At 33.8% G+C, this 19445-nt stretch overlaps 1 protein-coding gene and 1 long non-coding RNA gene across 14 annotated transcripts in view; one reads left to right on the forward strand and one right to left on the reverse strand.

Moving 5' to 3' along the window:
• Window positions 1–19445, reverse strand: part of RALGAPA1 (Ral GTPase activating protein catalytic subunit alpha 1) — a 269144-nt gene that overhangs the window by 4681 nt on the left and 245018 nt on the right. For 11 of the 13 annotated variants that reach the window (XM_045059797.1, XM_045059798.1, XM_045059796.1 and 8 more), the window contains one exon: window positions 5274–5398. In XM_045059797.1, coding sequence (XP_044915732.1) covers window positions 5274–5398 — 125 coding nt within the window. Of the gene's footprint in view, window positions 1–4659; window positions 4690–5273; window positions 5399–8118; window positions 16567–19445 lie in introns of those variants that run through there. The other 2 variants (XM_045059799.1, XM_045059800.1) reach the window with 2 other exon arrangements.
• LOC123386048 lies at window positions 5392–8100 on the forward strand. The gene is made up of 3 exons (XR_006599528.1): window positions 5392–6760; window positions 6907–7014; window positions 7540–8100. It is a non-coding gene; the product is annotated as an uncharacterized LOC123386048 (long non-coding RNA).

Here is a 19445-nt window from a genome sequence, read left to right on the forward strand (position 1 = left end):
CTCTTATGTTGGTAGTCCCACAAAATATAACCTTACTTATTAAAGTTTTCAGATTACCCTAATAATCTTAGTGCTTTAATATTGTTAAAGGAGTTGATTAGTGATTAAGATTAGCACGTATGCACTACCACTGGATGTCATAAAGGAAACAACACATTATTTATTTTTTTAAAGTAATCTCTATGCCCAACACGGGGCTTGAACTCACAACCCTGATATCAGGAGTCACATGCCTGACCGAATGAGCCAGCCAGGCACCCCTAAAATTAAACAGTACAGAAATACAGGCAAATAAAGTGGCTTAATTTTGAATGAAGATATAAAATACTGCCATTACTGAAGATTTAGAACATGTCAGTCTAAAGTGTGTCATATTTTATCTCCTTACAGATGGAGAAACTGGGTTTAAGAGATTAATTTACTTGAGTCTATGTGGATAATAAATAACAGAACTAGGATTTAAATCCAGATCAGTCTAATTCCAAAGCCCATACTCCATACTTCTCCCATGGCAACTTTAATCTATTAAAAAAAAAAAAAAAAAGATTTTTCAATGGGTGGAAAAGTAGAATCTTTAAAATGAGAATCTTTAACAATACCTAATTTGTAAATATGACAGGTTGTAGGGCAATTTCAACAGCAAGAAGGGAATGAAAATACTTAGATTACACAGGTAATTACAATAGTTAAGATCATGGACTATGAAGTCAGATTCTGGCTTTACCAAGTATCAGGTGACTCTGGATAAACTCCCCCCACCCCTCAGGCCCCCAGAACTGCTGCGAAGATTAAATGAGAGAATGCACATATAGTGCTTAGCACAGTGCCTGGCACTCAGTAATTGTTCAATTATTCTTTTATTATTTTCACTACAAAAATTATACATCTGAATGTTCTATGTGGAAACTGAATTTAGTAATTATTGTCACAAAAGGTTAATGGACTTTAAGACTAATATTATTTGCCTCTTGGTCAACAAGACATAAGCCAAATTTTCAAGTTCAAAATACATTTGACTGCTTATAACTTCAGGTTTAAAAACATAACAAATATATAGCTTATGTTCTGTGTTGAAGGAAACTGATTTTCCTACTGGCACTTATAAATAATAATAACATCTAGGATATGTATAAAATAACTATCTTCTGAGGAGCTCCAGTGTGTTCTTTCAGATCATTTCAAAGCCTGAAAAGGGGAGGAAAGTTTAAAATAACTTTTAAAGAGATAGATCTGACCATAATACTGTCCTATCTACATGTGGCAATACATATTTGTGAATTAAGAGCAAAACTGCAGTTAGAATGAAGATTAGATGTTACTCTAGGTATTCATTATCACTTTATCTCTTATTTTGATGGCACAGAAATATTTGAATTTTATTACAATTTTCACATTTATTTAAGTAGGAACCTATGTGTAACCTAAAGGAACCTAAAAGTAATTCAACAAAGTGGTATGTATATTAGATATATATTTATGTATGTCTATATATGCATAACAGAGACAAACACCAATCAACCTTCTAATATTTAGAGTACTAAAACTTCCAATTTGTAGAAAAACAATAAATCCAAAGAGAGGTATCTACTCAATTTAAGTAACAGAGTATTAGATGTAACTCTGGATAGACTACACAATAAGCATTCAAAAATATTTATGGCTGATAACAGTAAAAAAATAGTGGAACAATTATGGGTGTATTTTTAATGCTGACATTAAGAAAGACAATATTTACTGTGTACTTTCAGCAAAACAGGATCCTGTTTCTTGTTGCTGGCATCCTAGAATTTCTTTTATTAAAGAAAAAAAAAAAAGACTTGATTTGAAAAGACAGTGTGATGTTAGGGAAAAATACTTAGATTTTTGGACCACCAATGTAACCTGGCCAAGAAAAGAAGTAATTTCATTTTAAAATTCATTTTAAACTTTAAAGTTGAGAGTCAGAGGAGAGAGATTCATGAACATAAAGTTAAAAAAGGAGGCCACTGTAAAACTTTTGATATTTTCCACACACATGCCTGACAAAGATAAAGGGATTTTTTTCCTATAATTTTTTTTAAAAATAAAGGACAAGAAAAATCTAATAATGGGTAATGTAGTTATGTGAGATCAACAAAAGTGTGACATCACAATATCTCCTTCAATGACCTTAGGGATAAAAATAATTTCCCTTAAGTATCAGTCTACTGTCACAGAGTCCCTTTTGAGAAAATACAGTTATGAAATTTATGGATCAGCTATGACACACCAAAAATGTTTTTCATACTAATTTAAATAACACTAAAAATTGTATCTTTTTTGGATTTCAATGTCAAACAGTTGATGCATTAGTGTTAACCAGAAAGCAGGTTTTAGAGAATCTTGAACCAAGTAAATTTAAAAAATAGTGGTTTTCTACACTATTCCACTGAATAGAATTATAGGATTGGTTAGAAAGAACAGATTATATTCTTTATATGATTGTCATACTGGCACTTCTTTAAAACTTGATTTCAAATGATTGTATTTGTTACCAATTAGCATTATTTTATATACATGGGTTACGCATAGGATATCTAAAGTTGATTCTCAATTACAATTTAGAACGCATTTTTTCAGTGTGACAATTGAATTTTATCATTATGCTTAAAAGTAAAAATCTAAAAAACTTCACACTATTATGTAAAAGTCAGGTCCCTATTGCTATTATGTGTTTATTTCATTTCTTTTTTTCTCTCACTTTGACTTATAACTTTAAAGGGAGTTCTACATGTATGGGGTGGTTTATGATAAAAATTTGGGATGACTGGAAGAAAAAGATAATCATTCTTCAGATATCATAATGGTTTTGCTACTATAGAAAAGAGCAAATATTCCAATTTTATACTATTGTGTTGAATTGAGAACCACTAGCTAAAAATTTTTATCTTTCCCAAGTATTAAAAAGTCTGCAAAAAAAAAATGTATTCAGTAATATTGGAACAAGTCATTTACAGATAACAACACCCTTTTAAAAATTAGACTGCATGCTTTTATAATGGTTCGTGAGGGCAAAAACAACTTTAAAAAATTAACTGAAAATACTCTGTAGCATAGTAAATACTTTGTAGCATAGTATTAAGTTTATGTTAAAATACACATCTTCATTACTATTGATATAACTAAGTTTAAAAATATTTTTTTAATGTTTATTTTTGACAGAGAGACAGAGAGAGAGAGAGAGAGAGAGAGACAGAGCACGAATGGGGTAGAGGCAGAGAGAGATGGAAACAGAATCTGAAGCAGGCTCCAGGCTCTGAGCTGTCAGCACAGAGCCCAATGCAGGGTTTGAACTCATGAACCGTGAGATAATGACCTGAGCTGGAGTCAGACACTTAACTGACTGAGCCACCCAGGCGCGCCACTAAGTTTTAATAAAGTAGTAAAATACATTAAAAAATGAAGCCAACAGAACCTTGACTTGGTTACTATGCCTCAGAAAGTGAGACTACTGCTTCCCACATTATGTAACTGGCCAAATGCACAATATGAGAACATTAAGAAGAATATGAAGGACACCAGTTGGTAAAAAAACTACAATATGAAAACTGATGGCTTTTGTAAATTTAAGGGGGAAAGTTAGTCTGAATATAGTCCTATTAATATTTTTCAGTTGTGAAACTTATGATTCAACTATGTGATACATGAAAGTGTTATTCATATCTATTTTAATAATGTAGCTCAGTATTTTTCAGATACTCTCTATTACTAAACAATGAAATTTCCAGTTATATTTAACTAGTTTTTATTTTGTTCATTAATTTACTTTTAATACCTTTCTTTTACCATCATTCTTCATTCCAAACTAAGTAATTTTAGACAGTGTCGATCCACTGAACTGAATCTTAAGATCTCTTTCTCTTTCAAAAGATTCAACCTAGTCTATATAATTTTCTTCTTTGATAGGTGTTTTATATTAATTTTGAAAAGGCTCTAAGTTTTTTGGTAATATTATTTTTATAATGGCAAATTACATGATGACAGGAATGGAAAGTTTAATTTTATCAACTAAATCTCAATTGAGATTTAGTCTTTTTTTTTCCCCCCCAAATAAATTAGGCCAGAAAAGGACTACTATGTCTTTTAAACTTATTTAATATAAAGAACACTTATATATCATAATAAGAATTTGAAGTCTTCTTGGGATGAACTTCAAGTATATTGTATTCTTTTTTCCTGTTCCTTTGAACACCATTCAAATAGTCATCTTTGTATTTCAGGTGCCCAGTACAGTGCAAAGCACACCACAGAATAACTATCTGATGAATTAAGATATTCAATAACAATGCAAAACATTACAAAATACAAAGACACACCATTTCATCAGCTCAGTAGTACTATTTTTTTTCATGCTGAGAAACAAAAAAGGTCAATACAACAAGGTGTAACTAATTTCAACCAAGGGGGTGGTTCTATTATTAGTTATTTTTATCCCAGAACCAGTGTTAGTGTTTCATGCAGACCTGGGTTAGTAAGTATAATTCTGGAAGAAATTTAGTGACAATTTCTGAAATGTTTAGTATGAATGAGGGCAGTGTTAAGTTTGCTTATTGTTTGAGTTACAAGCTTAGCACTTGCTAATTTTTTAAAAAGGAAATGGGGGAAGAACAAAGGGTGTTTTGGTTGACACTTTGTCTTACCTTCAGATAAACAGAACTGATATTTAATGATCTAAAGAGGGAAAATAAAATAAATGAAACAATCATAAGGAGTGCAAAGTATTACAGAATAGGAAGGCCATGAGTCATTTATTTTCTTAATGATTTTTTTCAAAATTAGTTAACTGTAAAAATGCAGTACCCTCTTATAATCTTTAAATATTATAAAATAATTTACTGTACCAATTACTTCTAAACCTAGACAATTATTTAACTTTATTTGTAAAATTAGAGATAAGGCAATATTCCTGGCCATAAAATTTGATCCTCTAAATTTGAGAGAGAATGTGTACTCAACTTGTATTTCTTTTGCAGATACTTCAGGAATGATCCCATGAAACACAACAGTCACTGTCCAGTAGCTCAGATAAAATGTGGTGCATGTACTTTTATGAAGATTGTTGACTTTTAATGGAACTGCACTTAGGTCAAAAAAAGTATACATTAAATTTATAGGCCAAATTCAAATATTAAATAATGAAAATGTTTCAATGATGAAATTTATTTAAGTTTTCTATTTTAAGAGTTTAGAACAAAAGGGTATTGCATTTCAAGTTCCATTAATGACAAGTAACTAAAACTTGCTTTTAATCTTACCGGCATCAGATGGTAAATGATGGTAGGGAGCTGGAGAAAAAACCTGTGCTGCAAAATCTTCAAATGTCGTTGGTTCTAAATGATGCTGGACAATTGTTTGCAGGTATCGTGCTCTCTCCTCATAGCTGATTTCCTTCAGTTAAGGATGTACTTCAATGCAGCTTACATTGGAAAAGAACAGATCTTATCAAAAAGGACTGCTATGATTGCTAAGCCATTACTTCTTAATTATTCACTATTCTTGCGTACCACTTAAAAGTATGGCTTTTTAAAGAGTAAAAAATACAGTTTTTAACATAAGTTTACTCTTCAGGATACCATATAAATGGCAGCTTAACCTGGAGACATTTATTAGGAAAGAATTATACTACCACTAAACTGTTGGAAGAATGAAGGGAACCATGTACTTGAGAAAGGATTCAACTGCTATCAGGTCAGCCTCGGCTCATTTTATCTTGTTAAATTGGCTTCAATCTACAGATTTGCTCTGAAAAGCCACACAATAAATATTAGAATGCTGTTTAAAATACTGTCTGAAATTCTGTATTTTTCATTTGTAAAGACTTATTGTGAGAAATTCCTGCATATCTTCTTCTTTTTCTAAAATCCCTATATTTTCCCAACAATTGTTCTCATTTTGAATGGAGGACTACTGTTGCTGTAATCCTCGAATAACTCCATGGGGTTAAGATAAATACATAGTTGAATCTGTATGTCAGGAAAAAATATCTAGTCAATTATAAGACTGAAACAAGCAGGAATATTTGCAAAGAGTCCACGGGACTCCTAAATACTGTCTAACAAAGCATCTACAGGGCACTGACACTGACAGAAAAATACTGTACTTCCCTTTCACCACATTTTCTTCTCTGATATTATTGACAAGCAACCAGTACCTTGAAGTGTTGTTGCTTTTGAACAACCCACTCCAGGCTTCCTGTTTCAGCAGGCCTGATTGTGCTGTTAGCACAGAGAGGGCGAGAAAGAGAGAGAATATTTCTGTTGTTCACGAAAGCAACTATGGAAATGGCTGTCAAAATGTAGAGCAGCAGGCAGCAACATACAATTATCAGGAAAAACTCACATGCTGACTTCGTGTCGTATAGTTCCTGAACTGAGAAATCAGTTAACCTTTCTTCTACAACTTTCAGAAGTTTTCCCACTGTACTGTTTGTGCTATGTTGATAGGCTTTATATAAGACATTTATAGACGTATAAAGCTAATAAAAATTTGCCTTTTAGTTTTTCTTGTTTTCTAAAACCCATTTTAATATTTTTCCTCAAAATTCTTTATTCTTTTTAAAAATTGCTACTCAATTACTGTAGTTCTACATTTCTAGAAATTGTAGAACAAGTCTACAACCAAGACCAAGAAAAAGATTTGTAAGGAAGATAATTTGAAGTGGTAATTCAATTGGAGATAACACAGCCAGTTACATCTACAAAAGGTTATTGATTAAGAAGAAAAAAAAAGCTAAGAGTTAAAGGTAAGATTATATTCAGTAGGTACTTAGACTGTGATGTCTTTTGCCCTCCAAATGGCTTAAGTACTTTTTCTTGCGTTACAGTTTATTTTGTGCATTAAATATTGAAATAATCTGAATTCCAATTTCTTGCAATCCATTATTTTCAGTTCTGTACAGTGGGACTGAACTTTGAAAAGAATTCTTCTCAAATGGGTAGCAACAGAAGAAGATGCTATATTAAATGATCAGTGGAAAGTATTTTATGGAAGAATCATGTAGGTATTTTTGAATGTTAACTTAGAAAAGTAATATAGGCACACTTTTAAAAGGAGGTATATGGTTATAAGTGGAAGAGGATGTAACTGATGGTTCAATCTAAATAATACCACATATCTCACAACTTGTTGGAAAGTACTTTTTTCATTGGGGGAGATTCACAGCTGCCGAATTTTCTGCAGTTAATAGAGTCCTTTGATTCACAGCAGTGCCCCTTGTACAAAAAATACTGGCCTTTGTGTATTACCAGAAACTAATTTTCTATTTGGCTGAAAAGGGAAAAATGGGGTTATTGCTTCTCCCTCCTACAGAGCTTTTCATTATGCCTGATGCACTCAACTTCTAAGCTCTTCTGAGAAAAAAAATAACTGAAGAGGCAAGAGGTAGAAAAATGAGCTTGTTAGCACATTAGAAGTGAAGTATCTTGGTGGGCCCTAGAAATTCCCAGTGGTGTGTTAACTTATCACTCTATGCATGCTGGCACTGATAGTCTCCCAATTGATCACTCTCTTTTCGCACCAAAGGTGCTGCCAGGAAGCAAAGGCTGAAGGCCCACAGGAGAACAGTCTGCTATCAAAACAAGCTGTTTTTAAAAGTCTGCTTGAATGGGTAAAATGCTTCATGAAAAGTAGGGTGGAGACACCTACCTGCTTTTAAAATGCTCTACTTTCAGAGGGCCTATAAATGAAATATTTTACTTTATCTTATTATATTTACACAAGAATTAGGCAGAAAGAAAGCAAATGTTAATATTTCTAAAGCAAGCAGAATATTTCCAATGTAGTAAAATTTATTAAAGCAAGAAATGAATATCTATGTAAAATACATTTGCAGTGTAATTCTATTTCACTATACAAAACTCTGAAGAAACCCAAATATAAAGCTATACAAACTAAAATTATCCAGCTATAATGTATTCATTTTGTATAAAAACACATGATGTATTTATTTAATGTATTTAATCTTCAGTAAGTAAAATGATGCTTTCTAAAAATGATTTTTAATAATTCAAGTCCAGGTGGCAGAGTGAAAACAATCATTAATGGTTGAATTTAAATGAAAAACTGCAGCATGTATCACATGTTAGGCAGCCTAATGTCCGAAAGTTTCCTTTTTTTTTTTTTTTTTTGGTAACTCACTTTCTAAAAGCTAAATATTCTTTATAATTTTCCAAGTTTGATGTAGCCAGATTAACAACAACATCAAAACAAACTAACTTAATCTATAGTACTTACATTTTCCCCCCTTTCAGAAAATATATATTAAGGAGACACAAGGAACTTTAACACTTAAACCACAGTTCGAATCTATAAACAGGATGTTTTGTGATTGAGATGATGATAAAGTTAAACACAGTGCTGTTAGCATCTGCAATGGCAACCATAATCCAAAGCCATTAATTCCTATATCTCCTCATAATAGATTAGAACACTTATGCCTTAAAAGGCAACTCTCTAGGGAAGAGTTATTAGTACCTATAAATTGGGTGACATACACAAACTTGACGGCTAGCAAAAACAGGAGAGCTCAAGCTATATTCCTATTGTGAGTGCATGTTGCCATTGACATTGAAATTAAAAAACTGAAATGGGTGAGATAAAAAGGGAATGATAAACAAATTCAAAACACAATTTAAAGTACAAGTTTAAGTTGAATTAAGGTTTTTGTTGTAAATTTAAAACAACCTAAGCCAAAACTAGCTAACAAAAAGCCATTTGATGAGGGAGACTTTTAGCTGGTAGGAATCTTTAATACAGAACCAGCCAATCAAAAGAAATAACACACAGGTGCTGCAATCAGCAATATAATTATCCACTAATCCTCCTTCCTTCTACTTTCTGCAAAAGCAGAAAAGGGGGGAATATTACTATTCTAAAATTAATAAAGGGAACTAAACATTTTCTGTAGTATAAATACTTTAAACCTAATCTGTGCTTAACATTATTATTCATTTTAAGTAACTACTTTTGATTCTAAACTTACATATGAAATTATTTATGGCTCTGTGTCACTGTATCAAGACCAGCTGTCAAGAACTAGGGTTCAATTTCTGCCCGGTCCTGGAAAGAGATGCATGAATTCTCCGTGCTGCAGTTTTTCTATATGTTAAATGGGGATACCACCACCTGCTCCTATTTATGTAATAAGGATATTGAAGATAAAGGATATAAATATGGGGTAACCCAAAAGTCCCCCTACATCTGTGCTGAAAATGGTTTTTCTGGCTTTTGGCTCAAGTCTTTGTAAATAGCAGGTGCTGTCTCCCTGAGGGCAATTTTCGATGTCTGTTTACGAAATATACCTGTATTTATGTACAAGAACTCTGATAATATTTCTTGTTTGTGGTATGTACTGAGGGCCTTTTGACCTATTTTGATGAGAGGAAACGGATTTCTCATGAGAAAAAAATATGAAGAAAAGCTACTGCAGGAGGATAATACATTTTTCAATTTTACTAGTGTACAGGGATGATACACGAAAGGTAGATTTTTTTTTTTTTTAAGTTTGAGAGAGAGTGTGCGCAGGGTAGAAAGAGAGGGATGAAGAGAGAATCCCAAGCAGGCTCTGTACCATCAGCACAGAACCTGACATGGGGCTCGAACTCATGAACCGTGAGATCATGACCTGAGCTGAAATCAAGAGTCAGATGCTTAACTGACTGAGCTACCCAGGCGCCCCAAAAGGTAGATTTGGTTTTGAAGAAGCAACAACCCTTCATTCTCTACAATTTTCTTAATATGATTCTGAACTGCTTTTACTGTTAGAAAAGGCAAAACTTTCAGGGTGCCTGGGTGGCTCAGTTGGCTAAGCATCTGGGATTCTTGACTCTGGCTCAGATCATGATCCCAGGGTTGTGGGATGAAGCCCCGCATCAGATTCCGCACTGAGTGTGGAGCCTGTCTGAGATTCTCTTCCTCTCTCTCTCTGTCCCTCTCCCCCACTGGCTTGCTTGCTCTAGATAGCTAGCTAGCTAGCTAGATAAGGGCAAAACCTTCAGTTTTGTGATCACTACTTTCATGGCATGGCAAATAGATTTTACAAACATTTAGCTCAACTGTAATTTGTGACTAGTCTCAAAAAAAAAATGGAAGTGTGTATGTATACATTATAATGCACATAGGAAGAATATGAAGCATTTTTCACAAAAAGGAGTAATGAAAATTATAATTGTAAACATATATATGAGACCTATCACCACTTAATTTCCTCTTAAGTTCAGATTTAAGGTTTTCTTTCCTAAACAAGATAAAAAATATTGGCTCCTTTTAAAGTGAAGGCAAAGTATGGAATGTTTATATCTGTACTCAATATCATAGCCTCAGGGATTTAAGGCCCATTCTGAAATTCCTAATTTAGTTAAGCACTTGCCTGCACTCATATATTTCTGTGATTTCTTTGCTGTTTTAGCACATAGGAATTTTATTTCCTTTTTTTGTATAGATTTTCCCAAGAACAGAGGGAGAATTCTGCCTATTAAAAAAAAAATTGGAGAGTACTACTTATGATATTCACCACATTTCTAAGATGGCTGGTAGACTGAAATTGGCTATGGTGAAAGTTTTCACATCATAGGACTCGACAAATGCCACAAATCAGGGCTTCCTCCCTTTTTTCAGCACCAGTTACTAAATAATAAGTATGCTCCTGCCACTTCCTCCCCCACCCCGTCCCCCTCCCCGTGTAGGCTTCATGCCCAATGCAGGGCTTGAACTCACAACCTTGAGATCAAGTTCCTGAGCTGAGATCAATCAAGATCAAGAGTTGGACGCCTGACAGACTGAGCCACCCAGGCACCCGCCCCCTCCCAAGTATGCCTTTGTCTTTGTGCTTGTTCTCCTAACAAACTAGCAGGGACACTAATGTCATGGGGCCAGAGGCCATGTCTTTTATTATCTTTCTATATCCAGCACCTAACACAAGACCAGAAGTACTTGATGTTTATAAATTATAGAAGGAATGAATAAAGTTTTCACAGTCGATTAGAAGACTGTTATGCAAACAACCCCTTCCTTGAACCCCAATTTAGATCTCCAGAAGCAAAACCTTTTGGGGCCAATATAGTTGGGACTTTCCTAAGATTGGATTTAGAGACAGAGTTTGAATCCTTGTGAGAAAGTTTGGTTCCATCCCACCCTTGATCTTGCTGACCTTCTCTGGAAGAAGAAAAAGTGAATAAAATACAACATATATATACATAAGGTATAACATTAAGAAAAAAGAAAACTAATAACTTAAAAAAAATCATAATTGTTAAAGAAGAAATCCTATAAATCTTGAAAGTAATTACAACTCATTACAATTTAGCACTGAAATGTTTTACCCCATTGGTTGTGACAACTTTTTAAATTTAAAGAAATCTTTGGGGTGCCTGGGTGGCTCAACTGGTTAAGCATCCAACTCTTGGTTTTGGCTCAGGTCATGATCTCATGGTTCGTGAGTTTAAGCCCTAGCTGGCCTCAATGCTGACAGTGCAGAGCTTGCTTGGGATTGTCTCTCTCTCCCTCTCTCTCCCAAAATAAATAAATAAACTTAAAAAAAAAATCTTTAAATTTTGCATAAATTCTACAGTGGTATGAGACAACAAATTTAGTTAATAAACTATTTCTATTCATTTCAATGGCCATCTGTAAAGAAAGGAGAAAGGGAAGAAATGTCAAGAAAATCTCTAGATAAAAATCAGCGAAGGGTAATTTCAAAACCATTTTAGGCAGATTTCCAAAACTGCTCTGGCACACTATAAGAACACAGGTAATAACACCCTTGAAAAATAATACTCAGAATTTTAAATATTTAGGTTTTTAAAAAGACTATCTTGAGAGGCATGCCAGGGCATCATTTATTGAGAGTATTTTGGGACAGTCCGAACTAGAGGAAGTATACAACAATCATCTACCAACATTTCTTTCAGTAAGCTTAGCAAAATCGTTATAATACGTTTATTCACAATAAGCCTTGCCTGGATGGAGAATACAAACATAGATTTGCTCAGAAAAACAAAGCTGCTGATATGTAGAGTCAGCATTAGAACTTTGGTCATTTAATAGTCCAGTGCTCTTTTCTATATCCAATCTCAATGATTTCAGTTTTGTATGGAGAAAAGAAAGGTATAGGAAGCATTTTAGTTAGTTCAAGTATGGCCAACAAAATGTTAGCTTAAATTTGAGGACTGGCAATTTTTGAAAGATGTTTATATACAAGAACATTATATATAATACATAAAAATTCTTGGCACACTCTAATAAAAATGAGAAAATAAACCACATTTGGCTTTTTAGTTCGAAAAGGCCCTGAAATATCTTCAAATATTCTGAAGCGATGTCCTTACACAGGGTCTTAGAGAAATAATGAAAAATAATTTTATTGATATAGGATATATGTAGATATATTTTGCAAGTACATCTCAAGGATCGTGTGGCTAATTTATTTGCAGTAATAAAGGGACATGTTTTCTTGAAATATACAGGGCAATTAAGTATCCCATGAACTATTTACTAGGCATGGCTCACCTATAAGATGAAAGTAATATACTTGCTTACATTATAAAGCATCTGGTAAATTAATAGTCCATTTCTTTCTTACAGTAGCTAATTTCATCAAGAAACATGAAGTGTAGCTCATATTCAGTAAAAATAAAATTCCCCCAATAGAACAAATCTTGGTATTAATATTGTTTATTTGTACTATGTTAATAGAAATTCTTCTGAAAGTCTGCAACAGGTCATAACAAATTATTGTGTATGATTTTTATGATGCATTATATTAATCAAATTCTTTAGTAGTTGCCACTACGCAATGAGGGAAAAGCTGTGATTTGTCAGAGTAGACAAAGCTGGGCTTTAATCCATCCTTTTAACCATACTGCCAAGTCTATATTGTTTTCACTGCGTCTCAATTAGGAGACAGGCAGGACACCTGGTACTTCTTTATCTAAGTCCCATGGGCTGCCAGATGACTCAAAATCCATAACAGGTGCTAAGGCAGTGTGAGGATAGTCCTATTATTGAAAGCTGGAGTTGAATAAAATTTGGACCATATATAATTGCTCATAAATCAGCCAATTACTAAATGAAAACATTAAGTAAAAAGTTGATAAGCCCAATTCTACCAAAGTTCATGTAAATACATTTAAAAAGATTAACCTTAAATAAATAGGATTAAAAATTTAAACCTCCCTAAAGGTTCTAAAAATCCTTCCTGATTTAATAATCCAATAATCACTGATGGTTTCTAAAAAGCACTAATATGATTATGGAATATGTGTATCTATTCCACTTTCATGAAAGTTGAATGAAGTAAAACATCTAAAAGAAAAACTAAGTTACCTAGATTTCAAATTTAATATGAAGTTAAAATTTTAGACTTTCATTCTTGGTAAGATGTACTTAAAAATGTTACCGTACATAATAACAAGACTTTCACAGTCAACAGAACTGCTTCAGAATCACAAGTGTTAGATTAAGAGTTTAAAAAACATTGGGGGATGACTAGAAACAATCTGTATTGTTCCTTTTGGTAACAAAAATTTCAATACATTAAAGTTGAGGAAATGAACTTAGGTGTTTGAACTAAATACTAAACTTGGACTCTTGTTAGAAGACTACAAAAGGGAAAAAAATTACTAAATAAGTGAAATTTTACAGTGTACAATTACTTACGTGTTATCTCTCCCTAAATGTGTACTAACTTAATTAAGATTTTGTTTAAATGCTGTAATTATCAGGAGTACAGAAAAAGTGATTTATTATCATGGTAAGTAGTTACAAAGTACAACAAACTGTCATTTAAGACTGTGTCATAGAATCTATGATAAACAGTATATTGGCTTAAACTAATGCACTATATGCCCCTAGGGAATGATGGGCTTAGAGACTGGACTTTAACATCAAAATCTACCCATTAATCTTGACTTAAATATAATCTACTCTGCAGTAAAAGGAAGAATGGGCATTCAATGAATTACTGGTTTTGAAATACTGCACTGGTGTCCATTTACTAAAAGCATTTAAGGGGACATGAGGAGATGGACCACTAGTACCTTTTACAGACTGTTACCATTTCACAAAACATGCATTTGATTTTCCACCAACTTAGCAAGAGCATCCCGTTAAAAAAAATTATAAACTAAAAAAGTTTTCTGAAAATATCTCTCTGATCCTTTTAAAGGACATGTTGTTGCATAAGGTATAATATTGCAATATAATTTGGTCAACTTAAGTTCAGATGAAATAATCATCTATGGAAATATACTGTAGGCTTAAAAAACCTCTAATTTTTTTTTAGGATTGGTTGTAGATCATTGTTTCTTTGGATCAGAACCACCAACTGCTTGATTTGACTGACCAGAAAATGCAAACACCAAGAGTAGTGTTTATACAAATATCATGGCCCACAGTGCTTCATAAAAAGGGAAACCCTCATATTTTTAAAGATACTCGAAACAGACTTCAAGGAGAGAGAACCAGGAGTGACTGAAATAGTTACCAGCTACCCATTTAAATGATAAATCTGGTATTTAACCTTAAGATTTGCTGACTAGTTTATCTATAATGATTATTTTAGCACTTGCAATTGTTATGCATAAGATTAATTTGCATTTCTACATTAATACAGCTTATAGGTATTCAGATGATATTTGGGAATTCTAAAAAGCATAGTATAAAGGAAATTAAGCCAAGTTTGTCTTTAACTTTATCTGATACATTAATTGTGGTGGTTTTTAATTCATTTTCCCTTCTTTTAAATTCAAAAAAAATTTTTGTGAAGATTAAAAAAATATATTGTTTTTATCTAAACATAAAAATATCATAAAGCTAAACTGACTTTTGCTCTGCTATAATCTGGTGGGTTTAAAATAGATAATGGCATGTTAACAAGGCATTACTCCAGGTGGTTGCTTAAATATATTTATTTGCTTTCTTTTTGATAGTAGGTATGTGCTAAATAAAAGTCAACACTCCTATCAAGACAGTAAATGTAGAAACATCAGTTCTACAACAGCTATTTTTGCTCCTTCTCTTTTCTGAACAGCAATTAGTAAAGCAACCCCTTCCCCTCCTCCCTAGTGCTGTCAAGCTGTTCAGAGCAGTTTGCAACTCGACAATGGTACCATTGTGAATGCTCTCTGGGCTTCCTTCCCACAGAGAGTTAAATGGGCAGTTCCTGCTGCCCATGATTGGTGTCCAGTGAAATAATACTCAAGAGCCAGGTTTTATCAGCTTCACGCCAAAGAAGTGAAGCCAGGGAACCCAAGCCTTCATATCATACTGGACCATATGCCAACCCTGATGGCCCCAAAGGTTTATCACTAAGAATCAGGATCCATCATGTCCCTTGTGAAATTTCACTTCACATACCTTATGTGAAATGCAAAGCTTCACTAAAAACCGAACCTTCTTTACAATTGGCATGAACAGATGGACGGTAACAGTGGTTTGGCAAGCAAAAGTTAAGATTTAAATAGGCTGTATTCTAGTGTTTGAGAGGAAAAAGCAGTTAGAAGAAAATGGGGAGATTTGTGACCCATAGTTTAATTTTAATTCCATTATTGAGTTATTAAAAATTCAATGGCAAAAGCCCTTATGTTTAGTAAAAGGAAAAGAATGGATTAAAAGCACTGCAATTCCTATGTCAAACAAGGTTAAAGACTAATTTCAGCTTTACATCCTTCATTCTTTGCTATCTGAAATCCCCAAATAGCATCTAAATCTGTTTTTATATTAAACAAAGACTAAAATAAAACTTGTAAAATATGTAGTAGGTGTAGTGAATGATAATATGTCCATACCAGTGCACCTTAATCACCAATCAAAAAAAAAAAAAAAAAACGTAAGGGTTTAACAGAAAAAAAAATCCCTGTTCTATCACAGGTAAGAATTTAATAAAGATGGAAGTAAAGAAACTTCAAGTTCTATGATTTTTTTAAATTTTTTATTTATTTTTGAGAGAGAGAGAGAGAGAGAGAGACAGACAGACAGGAGGGAGCGAATCCCAAGCAGGCTCCACGCTGTTAGTGCAGAGCCCAGTGTGAAGCTTGATCCCACAAACTGTGAGATCATGATCTGAGTCGAAATCAAGAGTCTGCTTAACTGACTGAACCACCCAGGCGCCCCAAGTTTTGTTATTTTTAAAGACTTTTTGCTCAATACCCGATAGAGTTCTCTACCTTCTTTCTGTTACACTATGATATGAACCAATTGTTAAGACTGGCATATGTAGGGGCGCCTGGGTGGCTCAGTGGCATATGTAGGGGCGCCTCGGTTGAGCGTCAGACTCTTCATTTTGGCTCCTGTTGACTTGCGGTTCATGGGATTGAGCCCCACACTGGGCTCTGTGCAGACAGCACGGAGCCTGCTTGGGATTCTCTGTCTCCCTTTCTTTCTGCCCCTCTCCCACTCATGCTCTCTCTCAAAACAAACAAACAAACAAACAAACAAAAAAGGTTGGCATACGCAGACCACACTGCCACTCTGGATTCGACAAAGCAGGTAAGAGATGGTGAGGTGCTTTCCTTTCCTTTGCTATTTTTGTTGTGAAGCCAATGTACTATCAGACTAGGATAAAAAAAACAAACAAAACCAAAAAATCAAAAAACACTTCATTCATCAGTAACAAAGTATAATAATGTGTAAAAGCACAACAATGTATAAAAGTACTTTACAGGAAAAGTGTAAAGAAGGCCTGTTATGCAAAAATATAAGTCTATCATATAACTAGATTATGAAAATCTCAAGTGCCTTTTTGAAATGGCAGATATGTGTAAATATTATCAAAACACTTAGAGAACTTCTTAGTCTCATTAAGAAAAATAATACTAGTTATTAGCCTGGCAATTACTGTATACTTAAGTATAAAAAATACTTTAAATAACAATCTAACTTATTTTAGAAAGGCTTTACTATAAAAGGAAAATACATTCAAGCTGTGCTCTGCTATTCAAGAGGTAAAAATTATATAAAAGCAGAAGGAACTGTCACCTTAGACACCGGCTGTTATATTATTGGTAGTAACATTAAAAAATCAAGTTTATGGTTTGGTTTTGATTTTTCTGCTTGACTACATTTTCTGGTTTTGACCTCAGCTGCTATTAGTCTTCCCTTTGTTTTAAATCACCTGGTAGTGAGGAACTCCTTGTGTTTCTTAGCCATGTTACACTTTTATCCCTTCATGCCTCAGTAAAACCATTCCTAATTCTTCCTCCCTACTATCTTCTCCCACTGTAATAAAATTAATCATCTTTACCATCGTATTTTGTAGGTATCACTATTGCTGGACTCCTCATCAGAGGGCATTTCATTCATTCACTCATTCTTTCATCCATCTACCTATCCCCATACCTACCTACCCACCCACAGGGCTCTCTTTCTCCTGTACCAGACTGTAAGCTCCATGAAAGCAGTAGCTATCTTGCTACCCCTAGCTTTTCTCTCACACCACTTCCCATATAGAAGGTAGTCAATAAATACTTGGTGAAAAAAAATGAAAGATCCAAAATTGCTTTTTTGGGATGAAGAAATATAGACTTTTTCTTTTTTCCCTTACATGAACAAGGTTGGATGCCATTGTCAGATGCCATTCAACTTCTATTGAGATAATCACTTTTCCCCCCTTTTATAATGACTTATTTCATAGATTTTTATTTATTTCTGAAAGGATCTTAAACATATTTAGTCATTTTGCTGTTGTTCAATATAGCTTTTTTTTTAATACTTAAATTTGTCATTGGTGTATTGAATGTTTTTGGTAGAGAATAACAATTGAAAATATCTGTATAATTAATACAATGATAATAGAAATAGAAGTTGGTCATATACTGAAGTCATTTTTGTGAGCTCCCATTGTTTAAATATAGGAAAAGTAATTATTATTGGTCTACATTAGTAAAATGATAATCTCTAGAGAACATTAAGATGCTATTTTCAGACATTGGTTCAATTCTATAGAATAAGTTTCATTATTATCAAAAATTCATTATGTATCAGAGAGATTTAATATTTACTGCTTTTATATCTTTTTGAAAGGACAAAGGCAGATTTGCTAGACCTAAACTAACACCTTTAAAGGTATACAATAAAATATTCCCACACTGACTGTAAGGAAGCCTCTCAAAATACCACTAACATCATCAATAGGCCCTTATTGCTATTCCTTAAAAAGAACAGCTGAACAAATTAAAAGTGATACAAGAATACATTAGAGTCATAATAGAAATGTTGCACATATCCAGGGTTCCTGTGTAAATAATTACTCTGTGTGCATACATAGACTATAAGGTTTGGCAGTAAAATCCAGGTCAGGGGAGAGGGATGCTTAATTACAAGCTTAAAAAAAAACAATCTTTAATAGCAGTGCCCATGTCTTTAACACAGGAGACTGAAGCCGGCTCCCATGACAGAGCACATTGTTAAGTAAATAAGTACCTTTGTCAGCTCTTGGAGAGGTCCTACTACAATGATTAATATCAAAGGCACAAGGGCTGCAAGCACTTCCAAAGCCACAAAACCTGGATCACTTAGTTGATAAGGCATTTTATTTAAAGAACCATTTTCTCTTTTTTGAAGTATGAATGACCATAATCATAAATCTTAGAGTTTGTAACAAATAACCAGTTTGTCCATGAAGTTTAAGACTTTCGTTTAGAAAGTAGGTAGAATGAATGGCACTTACAAGATATTGAGGGCTCCTAATGGAATGAATCAGTGACGCAGGTGGTGCAAAGGTTTAAGTAAAACTAAAGACCTCAGTAATATGTACACTCCTACCGCCACCCCCCACAGCTCTCCTGTGGCTGCTGCCTTCCTTGCCATTCAGCAGCAAGTATAAGCCTTCAGGACTACAGCCATGGCTGCCTTCCTCCTCGGGGGCTGTGTGTGAGGGACACCAAATCGTACTCTTCCTAAGACGACATCTGTCACTTCATCAAGACACAAGTGTCTTAGCTCCGTTTTCTCCTTGACAGATCTTGCCTTCCCTCCCCTTCCTCTGACTGTAAGAAGTGGATGGAGAAACCTCACTGATTATTGATCTCTGATTATTTTCATTAAACCAAATGTTCTCTAATAAAAATATAATGATGAATCAGTCAAAATACAGCACTCTTGTGTCTACCCTATTCTGGCTTGGTCATGTTATCAGATAGTTTCTATTGCTCTTAGGTTTCCAGCATGCTCTTAGAGTTGTAGCCTAGGCTAATATAAACCACAAATTATAACAACAAAAACAAAGAACTTGTTTTTAAAAGTACATTGGGAAATGAGTAGAAATTTTGTTAAAAGGAAAAAATGAATAGTTAATCTACCCATGAATAATCTACCCATGAATCCATCTACCCTACCCTGTACTATTACCCAAATTGCTAGCCACTTACTGCTGTGCTGAAAGTCAGTAAAACCAGTTTAAGTAAGACTCATTAATATGTGCACACACATGGTAA

Source organism: Felis catus, chromosome B3, assembly GCF_018350175.1.
Source record: "Felis catus isolate Fca126 chromosome B3, F.catus_Fca126_mat1.0, whole genome shotgun sequence".
NCBI classification, from domain to species: domain Eukaryota; kingdom Metazoa; phylum Chordata; class Mammalia; order Carnivora; family Felidae; genus Felis; species Felis catus.